Genomic DNA, 22,648 nt, shown 5'->3' with positions numbered 1-22,648 from the left:
GAATCTTTGGGCACCTAACGATTCAATTACGATTACGATTCAGAGGCTCCGATTCGATTATAAAACTATATACTATATACTATACTATATATATAAAACTACTACCCCTCCTTTTTTTTTTTTTTTTTTTTTTTTTTTTTTTTTAAAGTTTTGTACATTAGTTCCAAATTTGTTCAAAAATACTCTCAGGCTAAACCAAACTACTATTTCAGTATCAAGTTAACATATAGCAGTAAACAAATATACAAAAATAACATTAAATAAAAAATTTCCAGTCCCCATTCTGTATCAGCAGCTTTAAACTACATTCAATTAATTTAATGTTGTGAATCAACCGTTAAAGTTGTTAAAATTGCTCCCGTTATTCCATAATTTCCCTTTTGTCTACTTTTGACATGTGAAAGTTTAAAACTATTTTAAAGATAGATTCAAGTCAATATTTTACCGATTTAGGAGTATTTTAGATAAAAAGTTAATTAGGTTTGCTTGGAAGGTTCGCTACAACAGCATTGCAGGGAAGGTTACTGCTTTAAGATGGCGGCCGTTTACTAACGCCCGTATCTAGCTTTTTGCAGATGTGCTGCTACCGCTACCGAGTCTATATTGCATCTAATCCTATATAAATGATATCTACCGTAACATTATGTAGCTTAGCTGTACTTGTAGCAGCTTTTCGGCAGCAGTCAGGTATGTTGTTGTGTTTTTTTATCTCGTGGCATGAGTTGAGCTAGAGCCGTGAGTTGAGCGTTGGCATTACCCGAGGGGCCGGTTAATGAGAAGCATGATGTTTAGCGACTCCCGCTCCGTTCCATCCCGAAGACCGCGCGGCGCGCTGAGTGTGTTGTACTCCCGCTTTATTTGGCATATTTCAATAATCGGAATTTGGATGTTTGTGAATCGTTCTCGAATCTTCCACGACCGAATCGCGAATAATCTAAGAATCGGAAATTTTGCACACCTCTACTACAAACTTTCTTTAAATAAAGGACTACTTACGTTTGATCATGGATGGGCATGTAAAAAGCTCTCCTCATACACATTCGGTCATGTTAGCTGCACAACTGCAGCCGCTCTCCTATGTATGACCCTCTCGCTGTTTACGTCCTCACCGTTTAGTAAAGCATTATTTTGCCATATCCGTGTTGACCATTTGGCAGCTACACGCTCCTCCGACGTCGGCCGGTTTGTCCGACGGTCATTGTCCAGCTGCTTCCCCGCAAACGAACCCTCTGCCGTCAGCAGGGGAACGACGAGCTCCAACTTGCTCGCCGCCAGGCGGGTTGGCGATCGGCGAAGACAATCGATAACCCCGCCGTCGTGTGAAATGATCAGAGCTAGTTATGTGTGATTTTCCCCTTCGAAGACTTTGAAACATCACTCAGTTCGGGTTAGCATGTCGGCTAGCTGTCACGCCTCTTGGTTTGTTTACATTCTCTAAAGCCAGGGAAGGGAAATGACAAAATCCCGATTTACTATTGTGGCATAAAATATCGTTCGGGAGGTGCGACAGTAAAGGTGAAGTCGACAGTTTTGAGCATTATGGAGTAACTTTGCCATGTCGTACTGAATAAATGCATTTATATTATTTCATATTCCACTTGGCACAAGACTGTTATTTGTCATAACCATACCATTTATATAGCTATTGGGTAAAAATACTTGGATAAAAAGAATATCCTGTAAAAATATTGGAGGGTAGAGACTGAAACAATGACATTTTGCGGTTCTCTTCGTCACATTTTCCTCGTTCTGAATAATTCCCCCTCAATGTGCTGAATAGTAACAGATGAGACCATTCTCCGGCCGACGTCATCCACCTGTTGGGGACACTAGAGCCCTATCATGGTAGGCGTGGCTACCTGGTATATTAAAAGACAAGTTTCTCGTCATCTGCGCTTTGCCAAATTGTTATATATCGTTGAATCGTCTCAAAATATGATTCTAATCCACAAAATAATGCTATTTAAGACTTTTTTTTCTCCTGTCGTACGCACTTTAAACTACATTCAATCTTCAACAGAATAAATTGTAGCATTTGCAGAAACATATTTTTATCCAACTAAAAGTGAGCTCAGGTATAAATGACAGACAATGTGTACGACTACCTAAATACAAATAGCTCAAAAAAGTGCTTTTCTGCTTTAAGTTGTGAAACATGAACATATAAACATTAATAGGTTTCCCTAAATAATTAAAAAACAAACAAACAAACAAACAAAAAACTCCTTCTGCATCAGAACCTCAACAATATTACAGCACCGCTTAGCACCTCAACCATATTGGCAACCTTGTTCATTGCTCTTTTTTGAAGCACGTGTGATTTCACTTCTTACTCCTCAGTTATGAAATGGGCTGTTACTGTAACAAACAATTCGGGGGCTATAGATCTTCATGCATCACACGTAACGGCGACTCTGTCTACATTCGACAGCAATGACATGATTTCTACTTTCGTCTGCTAGTAGAGAGCCGGTGTTCTGTCAAATTTTGCACCCCATCAGAAATTGCAACTTTGCGGTTCTGCGCATGCGCATATTAAAAATGGCCGCGAATACAGCGGTTACAAAGTAAACATTAAAAACTTTCTTTAGATAAAGGAATATTTAGCTACGTTTGATCATGGACGGACATGTAGAAAAGTTCTCCTCAGACACATCCTGCCATGTTAGCAGCACAGAACAACTGCACGCCTCTCTCTCACTGTTTACGTCTTCGCCGTGTCGTTAAGCATTAAATGACACCATATTCGTGTTGAACATGTATGTTCAAGATGTAAACATACGATGATTCACCGAACTCTTTGGGTTTAGATAATAAAGCAATTTTTTTTTCAGATTAAAAACCAATATATCTAAGCTAGTAAGCTAATTATTTAGCAAATCCTGGTTCAAAATTCTTATTTTGACAGCATGTCTTTGTAAACAGGTCAAAGTTTGAGACGACGCTGCCCATTGGTCTGTTGTATTTCCCCATATCAAGTGCGAGTCAACTTTCCACTGAGCAAACCAGTTCCTCCCCCCATCGGTTTTAGGACTAGTATTTAAAAGAAATGGATTAAATCTTTAAATTGGGAGGAAACTAGTCCAAAACCTGGTCTAAAAAGTCACTTTGCCTGGATTTAATCAGTTACGAAAATAGGTCTCTGCGTTTCTTTACCTTCGCCGAACCCCTTAGACTTACCGAACCCCGGAGGTTCGCTCGTTTCCAGGTTAAGAACCAATGATTTAGCACCATTGGATAACATTGAGAGTCCAACTGAATTCAAAAGAGGGCTTCGTCACCGCCACACAACTTCGGGAGCAAAATATTATAGGGTGCAAAATTTGGCAGAACACCAGGACTGCCGTGTCAATGAAACGGTGTCGGGGTGGGATGACGTACCTCGGCTCTATTGGTTTCAACATCAACATACTTCGAAATCCCCTATTTTCTAGAAGACGATTTTCTAGTAGAATCCAAAATAATTCCACACGTTTGCTTTTAAATTAATGTGAGCAGGTCTGATCACACTGAGAGTTTGGTTGGTTAGGTCAGCCGTGCTTGTTGCTATTTTGTATCTAGCGGCATGAGTTGTGGGTGTGTACTCTCGGCGGTCCGTTCCTCATTGCGTCCCAATGACCGCGCTCACTGTGTTTTAGTTCTGCTTTACTTGGCATATTTAAATAATCAGAATATGGATGTTTGTGAATCGATCTCGAATGTTCCATGACCGAATCGCGAATAATACAAGAATCAGAAATTTCACACACCTTTACAATACACACCATCCACATTATAACCCGATTCCTTACATTATTACAGGTATAACTACCGTATTGGCCCGATTATAAGATGGTGTTTTTTGCATTGCAATAAGACTGAAAAAGTGGGAGTCGTCTTATATTCGGGGTCTAGACATTATACCCATTCACGACGCTAGATGGCGCCAAATATCAATTAAGCGAATGCTGAACTTGAGGAGTAATGTTCTGTCATGACAGATCTCAGCTACTCTCAAGTTTAACCAGTTTGCATTATTTTATTGCAATGTTTTTCCTTATTCAGATTTGTTTCAAGACTACAGTTACAGTTAGACCTCACTTTGATGGTTAATGCAGTTATTGCAATTTTGTTGTTTTATCACAATAGATTGGTTTATTTACATTTCAAAAACCAGAAGCCATTCATTTACAAATGTGATTGTACTTCAATTTACATATTTAAATGTTCAGATATTAAGATTTGAATGAGGAAAGATAACATGTTTTTTCTCTCAAATATATTGTTATAATCATTTGTTTCAGATGTACTGTAATTATTTTCTGTATAAAAATTAATTTGGTGTTCAAAAAGTATTTTTTCAAACTTGAGTCTTGAAGGTCCTGGAACAAATTAACTTTGTATGTAGAGGTACCACAGTATAGTATGTAAAAACTGTTTCTGTAAACAGCGATGATATGCTAAAGGATTCAAAAATTGTCGAGTGTTTCGGTGGCTTTGCTTACCCAGGTAGCGATGGAGAAGAATGAAAAGGCCACTGTTGCACGTGCTGCGTCCTGAGGAATTGCGCTGACATCATGCGTGCGACTCCAATGACTGGCCAACAAGCAGAAGCACACAAACCACAGAAAGGTCCAAGCTCCTAATGTAAATACATATATGCAGTCACTGCATTAGAAAAAAAAATCCAACATTTCATGATGAAATATCTGATATGTCAAGGGACCCAACAAATTAGAAATAAATGTTAAAATTTCCTAAAAGTGGCGTAACAGTGGAGGATGTCTTCCATAATGCAATTCCAATAACCCCAATCTCCAATAACTGTTCAGTGTTGCGTTTCTTTGTTTCCATAAGGAATGTCTGACAAACACCATCATGCCGATGAATTTAAAGAGAATCTGTGAGGTCATCCTCGCCCTCACCAACTCAGCATCATCTGCTACTGATTACAACAATGAATAATAGGTTATGTGATGCAAGGATAACAGTGAGGGGCTTGTTTCGCATTGTGTGACACTAAGGCTCTCTGTATGAGATAGGAGTAGTGGGGCACCAGTATATCAGCAAAAATAAATGATTAGTAGCAGCTTCCGGCATCTCCCATTACTTAGTTGTTTGATAAATGTCAATGAATAGTTAGTCAAGTCCTTATATTTTAAATAATTTTTAGTCCAAGTGAATATTTTTGGTAACTTACAAAAAAAAAAAAAAAAAAAAAAAAAAAAAAACCCTTATAAAGACCCAGCGTCTACATAAGTGGACATCAGGTCTCAGTTATGATTACATTTTGTCCCCAGGTTACGACGAACCCGACTAATGTGCTTTCGACTTTACGACGTCAGAGTCTTGCCAGCCTTTTTGTCTCCAGTCGGATAAAAAAAAAAAAAATTATAATGCAGGGCTGTCAAACAATTAAAATTTTTAATCGAATTAATCACAGCTTCAAAATTAATTAATCGTAATTAATCGCAATTCAAACCATTTCTAAAATATGCCATCTTTTTCTGGAAATTATTGTTGGAATGGAAAGACGGATTCAACATACTGTACATAAATACTGTATTTGTTTATTATAACAATAAATCCACGCGATGGCATTAACATTATTAACATTCTTTCTGTTAAAGGGATCCACAGATAGAAAGACTTGTAGTTCTTAAAAGACAAATGTTAGTACAAGTTATACTAATTTTATATTAAAACCCCTCTTAATGTAAGTGTAAAATTTTCAATCATAAAAAGTAGCTCGCCATTGTTGACATCGCCGAGCGGGACGTCACATGGGCTCCCTGCCGTTTTTCCACAGTGTCCTTAACTACGTAAGGTAGTGATTGAAACACACCACGAGGTGTCAATTGTGAGTTTTACATTAACTTAGAAATCAAGCCAGATAGTGTGTTTTGTCCCTTGACTACCGCCGTAGTTCCGTGTTCATCCATCCATTCATTTCATTTGAGTGCTGGCTTCACAACGTACGAGACCTCTGATAGTTTGTATATTGTGACTAAATATTGCCATCCAGGTTCGAAATGTTTGAATAGTTTGAGCAAATTCTGAGTAAGTTTTATGTGTATTTTGCATAGTTATTTTGATTGGGAATGCCAGTTCTCGTTGCACTGTTTTTTAACTGTGTGAGAATAGGGCTTCATTAATACAATTAAAGCGCTTTTCTTTTTGTGAACATTATTTTTTTGAGAGATTATTTTTGTCGTGCTTTCACTAAATGATACTTATGTTTGTTGTGAAGGAGTTGCCAAAGCTTATGCCAATAAACGGCGCGGTCCAATGAACACCTTTGTCCACTCGCCTTTTATAATATTCTCGTATAGAATTATCCGAGGCACCCTGAGGTGCACGCAGCGCCAGTGTTGTTTACTATCATGATGCAGGAGTAAGTTAGAGTTACGGCCTGCCGAGAGCCTTAAGCTGTGTTAATGTTGAAGCTGAATGTGCTATTAAAGAAACAAAGAGCCAGCATGTGGTATACCTTTGTTAAGAAAAAGCACAAAACAAGACACCTTTCTCTGCCTCTTAGCTCTCAAGTGCATCATCGTAATCTGTTTGAGGCAATGCATGAGCGGGTCATTCAGCGCATGCGTCAAATGCGTCAAATATTTTAACGTGATTAATTAAAAAAATTAATTACCGCCCGTTGACGCGATAAATTTGACAGCACTAGTATAATGTTGACTTTTGTTTTGTGATGCATGCTTTTGTGTTGCCGCAGGAAGCGCAGAGCAGGTAGTACTTCCGCACGAAAGTAAGAGAGCATGGCATGTACACATGAAGAAGAATGCACGCGCACACACGAGGAAGTGCGCATTTACGCCCACGAAGAAGTGGGCGAGAGAGGATTGAGAGAGAGCGAGAGGGGATAGTTTACAGCTGCAAGCCTGCGCACACAATTGTTGCTTGTGAAGCAGCCACATAGGCAATGCCTGTATACTGTATAACACCTTTTATACAGTTTATTGTGCGTTTTCAATTGTGGTCTAATACTTGGTGCGAGTTTATGTGATTGTTTTTGATGATGTGCGGACGCTAACTGATACATGCTGTTCGTTTGTGTGGATTGTTTTTGCTGTATCAGCAGCTAGTTATAAACGCAAATTTAAATTGCTGTTATTGAAGATAAAACTGATTTAATTTCATTTTTATTTTAGTTTCATTCTGCAAGTGTTGATGTCATGAGCGGCTGAATAAAGTCAGCAAACCACCGGGACATCTCGCATCGGCATTTGGGACCTTAGCTCGTCATCTAGCCAAGACTTGGCTGCATCGTCTTGCCGAGGACATTACAATGACGTGTAATACACGTTTTTTGGATAGTTATTTTGAGATTTAGAGGTACTTAAAGGGTTAATGGAAAGTCGGGTTACGTCGCCTGTGTAGGAATGAAACTCAATCGTGACCTAGGGACTACCTGTTTATGTATTTTACTATCAAACATTTTTGTATTTTTTTTTTTTAACTTACTTTAATATATTTATTCTGAATAAATATAATACTGTAAATATAAATTAATAACATTTTAATAAAAACAAAATGAATAAAACAGCAAAAATACACTTTTGTTTTGGTCGCCAATAACACTCTAAAGTTTATTTTTGTTTTAAAATTTCATCGTATTTAACTCATTGCCTGCCACTGACAACAATAGAGGTCCAATTCATTTAAACAAAATGGCTGCTAATGCTCATCTTTGAGTGCCATTGACATGCTTTTTGACTGCGAGGCCTCGCAGTGAATGGGATGTCTAGCGCCGTATGTGGCAGCCATTGACGTATAGTAAATGAGCACTCTAAAAAGGTTAAGAAGGTAAACTATGGGCCAAATAGTGACATATACAGTGGGGAGAACAAATATTTGATACACTGCCAATGGGTACTTGTTCTGTAGATAAAAACCAGAATAAAAGTGGAATTCTCACCAGAAAATCCTAGGTCTGCCATCACAACAAATTTCCTTTGCTGTGCATTACTCATAAAAGGCATGTAAATATCTAAAAGTAAAAAGCCCACACAGGCAAGGAAGGCAATCACGCCAATTCCAACAGCGTAATGACATGCCGAGTCACTTTGGTTGAAGATGCACTTTGGCTCAGCGCTGAAGACAGGGTTGATGTATCCCTCTGTGGTGATGCAGGCAAAAACCACAATGGAAAATAGCTACAATGACAAAAGGAAAGAACGCAAGTTAAGTAGTGAATAAATTGAGGAAACATACACACTCTTTTTTTAACAACCAACGTCGACAGACCCGTCTATACTATATGCTGCTTGCTTGGAATGTTTACCAAATTACTGCAATACTTTAAATGTTCGTATTTACAAACTACAAACAAAACAAAAAAAAAAAGCAGATTTTTTAGTCCAGTCAAACACAAGTGCTTCTTTTTTTTGGTCCAGCATATTTCAGGCTTTTATTGGTTATTTTTAATGTTAACGTTAATATGTTTTGGATCAGAAATGAGCACTTTACATCATTCTTTTTGAAATTGCGTTTGGTCAGCCATTTTCGAAGAGCCAAAAATTGCAAAGAGGTCGTGCCAAACATCATAATTTGATTTCGATGGGTTAAATTTCATCCAATCATCTCTCAGAAGTGGCAATAGCAACTAAATTCAGTGTGTTTATTGGTTTAGAGATGCCAATGTGTCATGTCTAGACATGTGCCGATTACAAGGTATACCGTGGTATGAAAATGTCTGTTTCAAAACCGCAAAAAAATTTCCGTCATAACGTCCCTAAGGAATTAGCTATTTATTATTTCACAAAAACGCATGTAGAAAATCCTTGCTTGCAGCTGTAAGGCTTAACCCTCCCCCACTAATTGTTGCTCAGTGTCAGCAAGTCAGCTGTGCTACACGATGGCTGAAGGAGGTGAAACTCCTGAACATTTTCCCACTTGAAGGAAACGAAATCGCTGGTATTGGAATACTTCGGCTACAGAAAAGTTACAGATGGCCGCGGCTTAGAGGTGGATTGAGCATAGACTTGCCTTTGACATAACCAGAATTTTCATGATGACATTAACATTATTATAATGAACAAAACAGTGACAAGAACAGTTTTGACTTCAAATAAGTGCCCATATTTATTTTTTCAAATAAATATGAGTCAATCAATCAATATCATTGATAATGTGTTCCCCTGAACAATGAGCACTGAACTAAAACAAACATAAACCGTAAACAACAGGTATTGTGCTTTGTCAGCAGATAAAACATTTGGTGCAAGAGGAGAGGAGACTTTTGTGGTCTTGGTCCATGAACCAACTCAAACGCACATATTATATATTTTAGGGCCTATTAATAATGTTATTGCATTTATTGGGATTAGCGGTGGGAATCTTTGGGCACCTACCGATTTGATTATGATTACGATTCAGAGGCTACGATTCGATTATATATCGATTATTGATGACACTTCCCCCCCCCGCTATTAGCTGCTTTTAATGTTTTGTACATTAGTTACAAAAACTGTTAAAAAAAAAGCCTCGCAGGCTTAAATAAACGACTATTTCAGTATCAAGTTAACAGTTAAAAACAATAAATAATATACTCAAATCCCCATTCTGTATCAGCAGCTTTAAACTACATTCAATTAATTTAATGTTGTGAATCAACCGTTGAAGTTGTTAAAATTGCTCCCGTTATTCCATAATTTCCCTTTTGTCTACTTTCGACATGTGAAAGTTTAAAAACTATTTTAAAGATAGATTCAAGTCAATATTTCACCGATTTAGGAGTATTTTAGATAAAAAGTTAATTAGGTTTGCTTGGAGGGTTCGCTACAACAGCCTTGCAGGGAAGTCTACTGCTTTAAGATGGTGGCTGTTTACCAACGCCAGCATCTAGCTTTCTGTACATGTGCTGCTAACACCCCCGAGTCTATATTGCATCTATTCATTCATTCATTTTCCATGCCGCTTTTCCTCACGAGGGTCGCGGAGGTGCTGGAGCCCATCCCAGCTAACTCGGGGCAGTAGGCAGGGGACACCCTGAACTGGTTGCCAGCCAATTGCAGGGCACAAGGAAACATACAACCATTCACGCACACACTCATACCTACGGGCAATTTAGAGTGTTCAATCAGCCTACCATGCATGTTTTTGGGATGTGGGAGGAAACCGGAGTTCCCGGAGGAAACCCACGCAGGCACGGGGAGAACATGCAAACTCCACACAGGAAGGCCGAAGCCCGGGATTGAACCCTTGATCTTAGAACTGTGAGGCAGACGTGCTAACCACTCAGCCACCGTGCCGCCTTATATATTGCATCTAGTCCTAGAGAAATATGATATCTACCGTACCATTATGTGGACGTACTTTGTAGCAGCTGTCGGCAGCAGTCAGGTATGTTGTTGTTTTTGTATCTCGTGGCATGAGTTCAGCTAGAGCCGAGAGATGAGCATTGGCATTACCCGAGGGGCCGGGTAATGACAAGCATGATGTTTAGCTACTCTCGCTCCGTTCCTCATTGCGTCCCGAAGACCGCGCAGCGCGCTGAGTGTGTTTTACTTCCGCTTTACTTGACATATTTCAATAATCGGAATTTGGATGTTTGTGAATCGTTCTCGAATCTTCCACGGCCAAATCGCGAATAATCTAAGAAATTTTGCACACCTCTAATTGGGATGACGGCATAATTCCTATTATCGGACCGATAATTATCGGACCAATAATTATTGTGCACCTCTACTTATGTTCCAATTTGCCATTATGTTTTGAAAAATAAAACTCTTGTTCAATGGATTCCAGATCTCAAAGTAACACGCTTTAGAGCTGTAATTACAATAAGGTGATACCGCTAAACCGTGAAGTTTTGGCTTTAGGTTATCAAACCGTCAGAGTATCATACCGGCACATGCCTAGTCATGTCCATGCATGCTCTTGTCTCAAGGGGTTAAAAAGTTAAATTAATTACATAACTACTTCGAAAAATCTGTAGTAGTGTGTGTTCACGTCGTTCGAGTATAATTTCTAACTATTGCCTCCCAATGCACAGGGGTCTTCTTATTGGAATAGACCAAATGATAGCACCTAAACAATATGGTGATTAATTGCAGTATGTGTTCCTGGGGCCATCCCGTGGTCTGCTGCCGTCCACGCTCACCAACCACCAAATCATGTGACCTAGCTCTGAGTGCTGCTGCCAGCCTTGTGACTGCATAGAAACCAGCAGTTCCCTAATAACGCTCATAATGAGGTCTGAGAGGAGGACAGAGAGGGGCTTTTGGACTCGTGGGGAGAAGGAGACAACAGATCCAGACAATGAATGAGATGCTGGCTGGGAATATGTGGAATGTTAAAACAGGCAGGACTCAAGTCATGACTATTCCATAATACTGATGAAAACAAACTAAATGAATGATGAATGACAACTTTTTTTACCACTGCAAACAACTATATAAGTAGTCCAGTAGTAGCTTGGCTTGCAAGCTCCTAGTTACAAGAGATTTTTTTTAGCCAGCAGTAGCGCATTTTGGATTTGTAAGGGGGAGGTATCGCCTTACCTGAAATAAAGCTTCTGTTTACAAGGAGCACACAATCGCCTGTACAGTATGCCCATACACACATTGAAGCACACAAATAGACACACAGCTTCAAGCACATTCTGTCCTCACTCATCATAGTGCAATTTTAACTTTGTGACACGAGTCTGTGAAATTCACTTCAGAGATCAAGCTGAGGATAGTTGGCGTTGAAATGAAAGTGCTCTGAATAGTTCTAACATGAATCCTACAACCTGCTTCCTCACATCAGTCAGGTTAAAGACAGCATGAATTATTTACTTTGCAATGTTGCGGTTAATTTGGGACGTTCTACAATGGGTCCCAAGACCGCAAACTAAAATGAAAATAAATAAATAAAAGGTGTAACAGGTGACACTTCCCAGCACTACTCTAGGTGCATGATGTAACTGTATATGATACAGTATCTTTTGTCCTAGTGACTCTCAGACACTTTATCTACAGCAGTGCCGGCAATACACATCGAATCCATTTTGATTATTCACTGCCAGCCTTCCTAGTTCAAATTAATTGGACGGCTATGGCTGTCAACAGCACTGAAACAAACACTCTCTCAGTCTGTCAAAATGTATTGGACCTCTATCGCTTTCAATAGCAGCCAGCGGTTTAAAAAATTTTCTCTTGATGTCAGATGGTACAATTAACTTGTTAACCCACCTGTTGCCATTCATACAAAAAAATGAAACATGGCTTCCTGCAGTTTTGTGTCCATCTAAACAGGCACAACTGAGTGAACCAATTATTTTGATCCTGATGCAGGCAATTTGTTTTGAGCAGGTCCAAATGCACATACATTACCACCGAATCAGTTAAGCATGGTGGTGGTGGCACCATGTATAGCTGCCAGTGTTACCGCTTCCCTCGTATACACCCCAATCATGTGATGTCACAACTCCGCCCCCCTGACTGGTGACTGGATATTGTCCATCAGCTCATCGTGTTTACATATTACGCTACTACGTACATTCCTCCTATTACTGCGTGTTTTTCTGCTTGTCTAAGGAATCACCGCCTAGTAAACGAACCCAAAAACCTTCCTGACAATCGTTAACATTGATTAATCAAAATGGTGAAGGCATGTGTGGCGGATGGTTGCAGTAACAGAGAAGATAAACGGTCATTTTAGTAGTTGCTATGTGCCCATTGTTAAAAGGGCAAATCTCGCAAGCAGCACGGTTTGTCTATCTCGGTCCATGATGCGTTTGTGTCGACAGCCGTTAGACAGCGGCGAAAACATCAATATGATGCCAACACGATCGCAGACATCATCAGACGGAGACTACGAAGCTCGTCGCCACGCTCGCGCAGCAAGAGGGTGAGCACAACAACAGGTGTTGTGCCGAAAAATAGCCGCCCTGCATGAAATGTTCCCCCTGACAGGAGCGCCCACACGGAAACGACTTTCTTGTACCGTGAATATGTATTATTTACTCATGATTCATGGGATATGGTCGTGGAAACCTGTAGACTAATACATTTCTGTTCAAAGATGGTTATGTGGCCCAGTCCACGATTTGTTACTAAAATACAGTACTAATATTTTGTGTAATTTAATTATTTAAAACTGATCTTACAGTCGTAAATCCGTTACTGTAATGCGTCCATGAAAACATTTGATGTTTTCACGTCAATAAAGCGTTATAAATAAGCGCTCCCATCAGGGGGGACATTTCACGCGGGGCAGCTATTTTTCGGCACACACCGGCCCGTTGTGGATCAAGTTTCATTTTACAATCGTGACAACGGTGACGCTCAGCTGACCAAATGTCGGTTCATATTCGGGCCGGTGCCGATTTTGGGTACCCGACTCCTCATCGTGACATAAACTGGAGTATGATTGGAAATTTTGTGGTCTCAGGACGAGCTCTGACGCATGGGACGGGACCGGACGGGAGGAAACATCGGTTTGGGCGTCAAATATGGATCTGGCGACTGGATCGACCGAAGCTTTTCCAAATAACGGCTTTTATGCAACTGATCCAATGAGTTTACAGCGTCTGAAAGCACCGGAACTTCCATACTTTGCAAGTGAATCCACCTTTAGAAACTACGATCATTGACAATACGACACACAATGATAGAGAATATGGCGGCACAATACAGCGATCACGTGATTGTGTGACGTTGGTGATTGGGGTCTATTCATGTGGCTTGCTTGAAGATAACTTTTGAGGCACTTGCCTTTGGATGTATTACAATTGCAATTTAGCACAAATATGATGACATTTTGAGTTGCAGTAATCACTAATAGCCTATGATTGCCAACTACTACAGCAATCAAAATGAGAAAAACTGATAAAAATACAATTCTGACAATTTCATTCAGTTTCTCTATGATGACAGATTTTAGCAAAGTTTGATGAGTAATATACAAAGATCTAAAATGTTTAACCTGATAACATGATTAGCACACGCAAAGAGTTGGCTAACTCGGAACCTGTAGGCTTAATAAGTCTGCAATTAATTAATCAGGTGTGAGACATTAATTAAAAATCAGGCTCTGCGGATCAATACCTATACATCCCTCGAATATACAGTATACTAGACATGTGTCGAATACCGGTTTCAAGGTATACCGTGGTATGAAAACGTCAAGGTTTCAAAAATCTGGTATTAGCTATATTTTATGTCCCAAAAATGCAGAAAGAAATCCCTCGCTTGCAGCTGCAAGGCTCAACCCTCCCCCACCAGTTGTTGCTCAGTGTCAGTGAGTCACCTGTGCTAGACGATGGCTGGAGGAGGTGAAACTCCTGAAAATTTTCCCCCATCGAAGAAAACGAAATCCTTGTTATGGGAATACTTTGGCTATAGAAAAGTTCTAGACGGCCGCAGCTTAGAGTAGGAGGGCCTCTAACCCTAACCCATGTAAAACATGTTTGCAGAGGTTAGCTGCTAAGGATGCAATAACTCCAATATGATTTCGCATTTATACAAAATTAAATGTTAGTAAACAATGGAGGCGTGGGATATTTCCCATTCTTAGATTTTTCGCGATTCGGCGGTGGAAGATTAGAGAACGATTCACAAACATCCAAATTCCGTTTATTGAATTATACCAGGTAAAGCAGAACTAAAACACAGTCAGCGTGGTCTTCGGGACGCAATGAGGAACGGACCGAAAGTAAATATCATGTTCAACTCATGTCGCTAGATAAAAAAACAATAAAACCTGACTGCGGCCGACAGCTGCTACAGACAACGCCCAATTGCTAGTTGCTACAAACATACGGCCACATACGGCTACGGTAGATATCACATTTATGTAGAATTAGATGCGAAGTGACAGACGACTGCGTCGTTAGAATATCTATAGAGAACTAGATGCGAAATGACAGACTTGCCGGCTTTAGTAAACAGCCGCCATCTTAAAGCACTGGACTTCTTTAGAGGGCTCTGTTGTAGCGAACCTCATTAACTTTTTATCTAAAATACTCCTAAATCGGCAAAATCTTGACTTGAATCTATCTTTAATTGATGAAACAGTTTTAAAAGTTTGACATGTCGTAAGTAGACAAAAGGGAAATATGGAATGATGAATGGATGATTGAAAACATTATATAAATTGAATGTAGTTTAAAGCTGCTGATACAGAATGGGGACCTGAGTCTTTTATTTACTGCTTTTAACTGTTAACTACATACTGAAATATTAGTTTGGTTTCGCCTGAGAGGATTTTTGAACAATTTTGGAACTAATGTGCAAAACATTAAAAGGGGGAGGGGGGCACATCAATACTCGTTTTATAATTTAATCGGAGCATATGAATCGTAATCGAATTGTTATGTGCCCAAAGGTACCCACCTCTAGTAAACACTGTCATTAACGTTTCCCACCAGCTACGAGAGTTAACTGCAGCGCGTTTAGTGTGTCTAGAGGTGGTAAAATGTGTTTTTTTTCTCTCTGACATCTCTCTGTGTTGAGAAAGAGAGTGTATCATGTAAACATGATACGTGTCATACACACGTGTATTTATGGAAAATAGATTGTTTTTTTAATATAATTATTTTATTACTTTTGTTCTGACGGTAACAATGTTGAGCTGTGGCTGTGGGTTTAGGCTCACCTACAGGACTGCATTGTAATTTTGAATGTTTTGCTAGATATATTTTTTGTTTTAACTTAACATTATACTTATGTTCTAATTTGCTAATATGTTTTGGAAAATAAAAATCGTCTTCAATGGAAAAAAGTTATATATTTTTTAAAAAATATTAAAGTAACACATTTTAGAGCTGTAATTGCGATACTGTGATACCGTGAAACCGAGTAATTTTGGCTTAGGGTTATCATTCCGTCAAAATCTCATACCGGCACATATCTGCAGTGTACCCACCAAATTTCGTTCTGGTTCGTCCATGAATAATGTAGTACTAGGCATTTTATTTACTGTTTTTACCATGGAGAAGAACAACAAGCAAGACAAATCTGGACATCCTCTCTCCGGGCGGTCTAAAACATTATTTGCTATATGGCGATTAGTGCCTTGTATGCTGCTAATGATTGAATAATTTGTGGACAGTCCCTAATATAGACAGTATGAATTACAATGTCAAGGTTATTTTTTTTCTTTTGCATATTCATTTGTAGCGACAACAAATGCAGCCGCAATGCAGCCGTCTGAAAGAGAGCATGGTGCTCAACTACATACTACAGCATGCTACAGGAAATTGGGAAGTGGTTAACTTCAAGCCCTGATTTCGTTTGTGTTGTGGCTACTGGCAAAAGCACCACGGCGATTTCTGAAGTATTTATGGCAAAATTACCTGCTCCCATCAAGTAAATGACCAGCAATTATTGTACAATTAAACATTTCAATCCGGTGACCAACAGACAAGAGAAACGGTAAAACGTTTCAATAAAACAATGGCAAACTGATCATGTGCATACAGTACTTATTGTGACTTTCTATTGGGGTGTGCAGGGAGATTTTTCCAACAAAAAATTTAGCCTTTGACTCTTTAGATGTTGAACGGTTCTAGTTTTTTCAGTAACTAGGATTATTTCTAAGGTATCTGCACTTTGAGTAGCCTATTCATTTTTCTGCCAACCTTTTTACTTTAACCCTCATTCAACAACAGATATCGGTACTGTTTATGCGTTACTTTTTCAACCTCCATGAATGACAACCCCAGCGTACAAATGACAGTGCTTGAGAGATGTGAATTGAATCGCAGTTGACAGAAGATTGGACTCACATGATCTGTGTAAATTTAATATTCTTTGTGTTTCTACTCTGTTGTTAAAATGACTTGAAAAGACTTAAAACTCAAAGCGTAGGACTCGTAAATTGCGTCGAAAATTGTCAGTTGTGACTTTGGACCTTAGGACAAAAAGTTGGGATTTATTTGTGACTTGCAAAACAATGATGTATTCCCACCTCAAGCAGTTGAGTTCTTAGGTCTTTCAACACACAAAAAACAAGGATAGAAGCAGGGCTGCAGCTAAGATTATTTTAGTAGTCGATTAATCGGTGAACTAGTTTGTTCGAATAGTCGAGTAATCGGATAAGGAACATGAAAAATTAAAATACCTGAGTTGAGTCTCAAACGGTATAAAATAAATAAATAAATGAGGATCTAAGTACAATAAAAGAACGGTTGGCTAACTTACATAGCAAAAGTCCGCTAGCTTAAATGCTATAAAATGCTCACATTTTTTTAGAATGCTCTTCACAAATAGTTCAAACACATATTCCCATTTAAAAAAAAAAAAAAAAATGGCTGAATATACCTATTAAAAAAACTACGAATGCAATAAAAAAAAAAACATTAGCTCAAACAAAAACTTAGCTTATGTCGGTTTTTAAAGGGAGCAGCTGGATTCAGCCATGTGAAATGAGTTGTGTCATAGTCACTGTTGCCACTAGAGGGCAGTGTATCCACCCAAATCAATAAAACTAAACACAAACACTTTCAAAACAAACCATTACAACGCCACTTTATTTATACAAATACTTGAAACAGCAAAATTTAGTTTGAACTTTTTTTTCCTAATCAAATTACTCGAGTTAATCGTTGCAGCATTAGATAGAAGTGAGAAGTAGGAATGTGACTGAAGAATGATCGACATTGACGATAACTTTGACAGAGGTATGATATTTCCCATTGCCAGTTCAGGGAGAAAAATTTGATAGTCTTTTACCACAAGCATCTAGGCCTGCAGCTATTGATTATTTTAGTAAAAAAAATAAAATATATGAGCTGAGCCTCAGACAGTATAAAAATGAATAAATAAATAAATGAGGATCTAAGTACAACAAAAGAACTACTGGCTAACTTACATAGCAAGAGTTCGGTAGCTTAAATGCTCTAAAATGCTAGTTTTTTTTTTTTTTTTTTTTTTTAACAATACTCTTAACAAATGGTTAAAACACATATTCCCACAAAAAACGGCTAAATATACCAATAAACTCAAATACGAATGCATTTCAAAAGCATTAGCTCAAACAAAAGCTTAAGTTGGTCTTAACAGGGAGTAGCTGGATTCAGCCATGTGAAATAAGTTATGTCATAGTCACTGTTGCCACTAAAGGGCAGTGTATCCACCCAAATCAATAAAACTAAATGCAAACACTTTCAAAACAAACCATTATAACACCACCCTAACGAATACTCAAAGCGGCAAAATTTAATTTGAATCTTTTTTTTTCTTTTTTCGAATCGAATTACTCTAGTTAATCATTGCAGCACTAAATAGAAGTGAGATGTGATTGAAGAATGATCAACATTGACGATAATCTTTCAAAGAGGTAAGATATTTCCCATTGCCAGTTCAGGTAGAAAATTTTGATAGTCCACTAGCATCAATCTTTTTTAGTTATTTATTTATTTATCATTTCTCTTTGGCAAATTTAGCATTTTTGTTCATTCTATGCCATGAAAATATGTTTTATTTTATTTTATTTTTTTATTTATTTACACAAAAACACATACAAACATAGAGTGAATAATTCACATATAATCAACATATATACATCAACAACAACAAAACAATAAATAAAAAAGTGGGGGTCAATTTTAACACAAGCTGTACTGTTTGCAAAGTCTCTCGGTCCTTATAGCCTTGGGGTTTAAACAGGAACTTAAATCGGCCAAATATAAAGAAAACATTATCCCAAAAACTTGAAAATTTGGTCTTTGATTAGCATATTTAACACAATGAATGTGAAATGTTGCTAATATTAAAATAAGATTCATCACATATCTTTTATCCATTTCTGGTTCTTCAACATTGGACAGGCCAAACAAAATATGTCTAAAAACAATTTTCAAGGATGGCTCAACTTTAGAATTAATATAATTGTTCAGGTCAACCCAAAAGATGTGGGAGTAAGTACATTCCCAAAACAAATGGGAAATAGTTTCCTCTGCATTTGTACAAAACGAACATAACGCATCAATATTAATTTTAAATTTAACCATTGTTGTCTTTACAGGATAACACCTGTGAAGTAATTTGAGCGTGACTTCCTTAACTTTATTTCTTAATAAATATTTTCTAGGCAAAAGCCAAGTATGTTGCCATGAAAATATGTTGGATGCTAATAAATCCACATATGCTGGTTTCTGAAATAACAAGACTAGCACCAAAACACAACATATCCAGCAGAACCTAACAAGATTTGTCTGGTTTTGGTACTGGTTTGCTGGTACAAAAACCAGCATATACTGGATTTCTTAGCATGGTTGTGTCAAAATTGAGACAATGCTAGCTGGCTTTCTATTTTCGTACCTTTCTAGAGTTATACTTTTACTTTCAGTAGCTCTACTTTAACCACTCTTGTTTTAATAAATGTATCTGTACAAGTGAGGGTGCTTTACAGCCTTAGGTATTTGATCAAGCACTAAAACTAAGCAAGTTTTTATACCTTTCCAATTACTTGCTGTTTTTTATTGATTTAAAAGCAGAAGACTTTTAAGGTGCTGTCAGCCGACAGCTGCATGTAACATGACACTTGTAAAGACGCCGTTTTGCGTTTGTGTCCAAGCTAAAGTAAGGTCGTAAAAACAGTCTCTGCTCTGCTGCGAGTGCCGAGTGCACCTGTTTGGAAACCACGCCGATTGTCCTTGTTTTATAATCTCAGAAGTCTACATACAGTTTTACAGATCCAAGCGGGTACTCACCCAGCTCAGTAGCCGCACAATGGTTTGCGGTTGTCGGACAAATTTTAGAAAGTCAAAGCCTCCTCCTGCGAGCGAAATCCCGTAAGCACTCGAAGTCCCGGTTCCCTCCATGTGTGACTCCTTTGACCAGCCAACTCCCTCGATCTTCAGCAGACTCGAGAGTCCCTCGTAGTGACATGCAAATACCGCCTCCTCCCCAGTGAAAGGGGGCGGAGTCTGGTTGACACTGGTGAACAGTATTTATAACAGTATTTATAACCCATTCACTGCCATTGAATTATCTACAGTGATCCCTCGTTTTTCGCGGTAAATGGTGACCAGAACACGCTGCGATAAGTGAAAACCCCCCAACAGATACATATTCTCGCAGTCGGCGTGATGTCACTATGACGTCATCTCGCATAGCAACGTGTCGCCATTTTAAGAAGGGGGCACGCACAGGTAAACATCCGTAGACAAACGTTGCCTGAAATTCATATATTTCAGCTGTGTTTTGCATCGTTTGTCCATAAAAACGTCTTAAACGCAGGGGTGAAAGTGGCTAGAATTTATTGCCGGAACTCCCTGACATGAAGGTCGCCACATAGCCAGAATTTTTTTTTTTTTTTAGCACAGTTATTTCTATAACACATATAAAAACTGATTTTCATCCAAAATGCAAAATAAACGTTAACAAAAACAGCAATAACCCCAACCTCCAGTTCCTAATTTTTTATTTTCCCTCATTTCCTCACATACTAAATCTCAATTTTAACTACTTAAGAACATAGGATATATATTAGAATTGAAGTTAATGTAAACATTTCCTTTTTTTATATATAATAAAGATATAAGTAACATAGATTCAGAAAAATTAGTACAAATGACTGATATTATGCAGAGTGAAATGGAAAATATTTTGCAGATCACGCAAACATTGACTTTTTCAAATCATAAGGAAATGAATAAGTACCCTAACATAAATGAACAATAAGTATAAGTCCAAACCGAACTTCCCAATCAGAGTAAATAAAACTAAATATGATAAGCCTCCTCAACTCTTTTGTTACTCTTAAAGATTTGATCCATTTTATGTTGCATTGTCTTTTTTTGTCGCATCAATTCAACAAGCTTTTTTTTTTTTTCGCTGTTCCAGAAAACATGCACATTTGAACCAATCAGAGCTAACCATCTCTGCTGATCACATCTCAGTGTGCCAATTGAACGTATAAATGAGTCTAGGCTTTTTGCTTTGCTGCGTGCATTCGCACATTGACGTGACTCGTCATCGTCAGACTCCGATAACTGCAGCAGCTGGGATAACCTCCATGCCGTCCGTGGAATAAAATCAATTTAAAGCATTGGTGGAAACAGATTACGCTACACAAGCACTTTATTATGCTTGTTGTCAACACTTGTATGTAAATCTGATGTTGGTAGATTGTTTTCTTCTTGGAGCTGAAATGCATGTGTGGCAGCTTAGCATTTTTTTTACACAGCGTTTTGACAGTTGCTGTCATATTTTCGGAATCAAAGCACCATGTACCGGAACAGCATTCTGGCCCTGAATCTTATACCGGAACAGCTTTCCGGCCCTGAATCTTATACCAGAACTGCGTTCTGGCCGTGAATCTTATACCGGAACTGCGTTCCTGACCGTTCTGGCCCACTTTCACCCCTGCTTAAACGTGACCTATTATTATCACGAGTCACTGCCGACAGACGCGAGGAGGCGATACAACTTAAAATGCAAATCTGCCCATACAAAGTCACAGCTGGACAGCAATGTTGACTTCTGTTGAAGGGCAGTTGAAGAGTTTTTGGATTTCGGTGTAATTTTACGAATATAATCTGGACGAGTTCGGCAAAACAACCGTGTCATTATTAAAGCGTAACTGCAAGGGTTATTTTCGCTTTTTTATTTTTTTCCAGTTTTTTTTGCACTCCGTTAATGGTTCCTTCCCAAACCCGGAAATGTGACGTAAAATACTGCACAATAGACACTCCACAGCGAGAGAACCCTAAGGCTATAAGGACCAAAAGACATTGCAAGGCGGACGATCACGACGTGGCATACCTGTTCCTCTTTTCTTTTCCACACATTTTTCTTGAACCTTCAAACTACGTCTCAATAATATGCTTCAATCTAGTGAGCATTTGTGGTCCTCCCATCGCGGATGACGCGGAGATGAGCGTTTCTTACAGAGCTCGTCTCACGCTTTGTCTCCGATCAGCCAGCTGCGGGGCTGGCCCCTCCCAACTCAAAGCTGGCTAAACATGAGTATATAAAAATGCGTAAAATTAAACCCCGAAAAGTGACCTGCGTGGTACCCCCAGTCAAAGAGGCACGCGATCAGTTTTTTTCCCCATGACATTTCTGCCTGTCAAAACTGTCGCCACTTCCAGGATCGCCACTGCTATGCACAAGCACTCCTGGTTGCGGCTTCCAGGAAATACCCACAGCGCCACACCGTATGCTTCTATTTGTTTTCCAAGTGGTAAGAGCACCACTGTTAATCGATTGTAACATCCCAAGTAACGATGTCAGGCTTACTTCAATCACAACTCAGCGACTGCTCGTAAAAGCCAAGCGAGATCTCCCTTCACCCTGGCTTCTGCGTGATGCGTTCAATTGCGTTTATAAAAAAAAAACTGTGATCACAAAATAATGCCAGTCTAGAAGGTGTAGTTATTTCAAAGCTTCCCGCCGGCGAGTAATGAGTTCAGAGGTAAAGGATTGGCTAGCAACCAATTCAAGGTATACCTTGACTACTGCCCATAGTCAGCTGGGATAGGCTCCAGCACCCCTGCGACCTGCATGAGAATAAGCGGCACGGAAGATGAATGAAAGGAGGAATTGAAGTATCCATTTAGGGGAATAATGAATTGTTCAAAAAGTAATGAATAGAATGGAATTTTAAAAATGCAAATAAAAAAAGATAAATAATAAAATAAATAATTCAAACTAAAATAAAATAAAAACTTCAAGCAAAAGACATCAAAAGAAAGACATTTATTTATTTTTGCTTC

General features: G+C 38.7%; 1 protein-coding gene across 1 annotated transcript in view; it reads right to left on the bottom strand.

The window, feature by feature from the left end:
* Positions 1-19,839, bottom strand: part of syngr2b (synaptogyrin 2b) — a 29,071-nt gene extending 9,232 nt beyond the window's left edge. The window contains exons 1-3 of the mRNA XM_057844368.1: positions 19,640-19,839; positions 7,913-8,150; positions 4,485-4,621 (exon numbers count right to left, since the gene is read on the bottom strand). Of these exons, the coding sequence (XP_057700351.1) occupies positions 4,485-4,621; positions 7,913-8,150; positions 19,640-19,750 (486 nt within the window). The 5' untranslated portion in view covers positions 19,751-19,839. The remainder of the gene's footprint in view (positions 1-4,484; positions 4,622-7,912; positions 8,151-19,639) is intronic.
* Between the last annotated feature and the right edge of the window lie 2,809 nt (positions 19,840-22,648).

The sequence above is a fragment of the Corythoichthys intestinalis genome, chromosome 8 (genome assembly GCF_030265065.1).
Source record: "Corythoichthys intestinalis isolate RoL2023-P3 chromosome 8, ASM3026506v1, whole genome shotgun sequence".
In the NCBI taxonomy this organism is placed as follows: Eukaryota; Metazoa; Chordata; class Actinopteri; order Syngnathiformes; family Syngnathidae; genus Corythoichthys; species Corythoichthys intestinalis.
The sequence above is the reverse complement of the archived record's forward strand: the minus strand, read 5'-3'. Positions and strand labels throughout refer to the sequence as shown.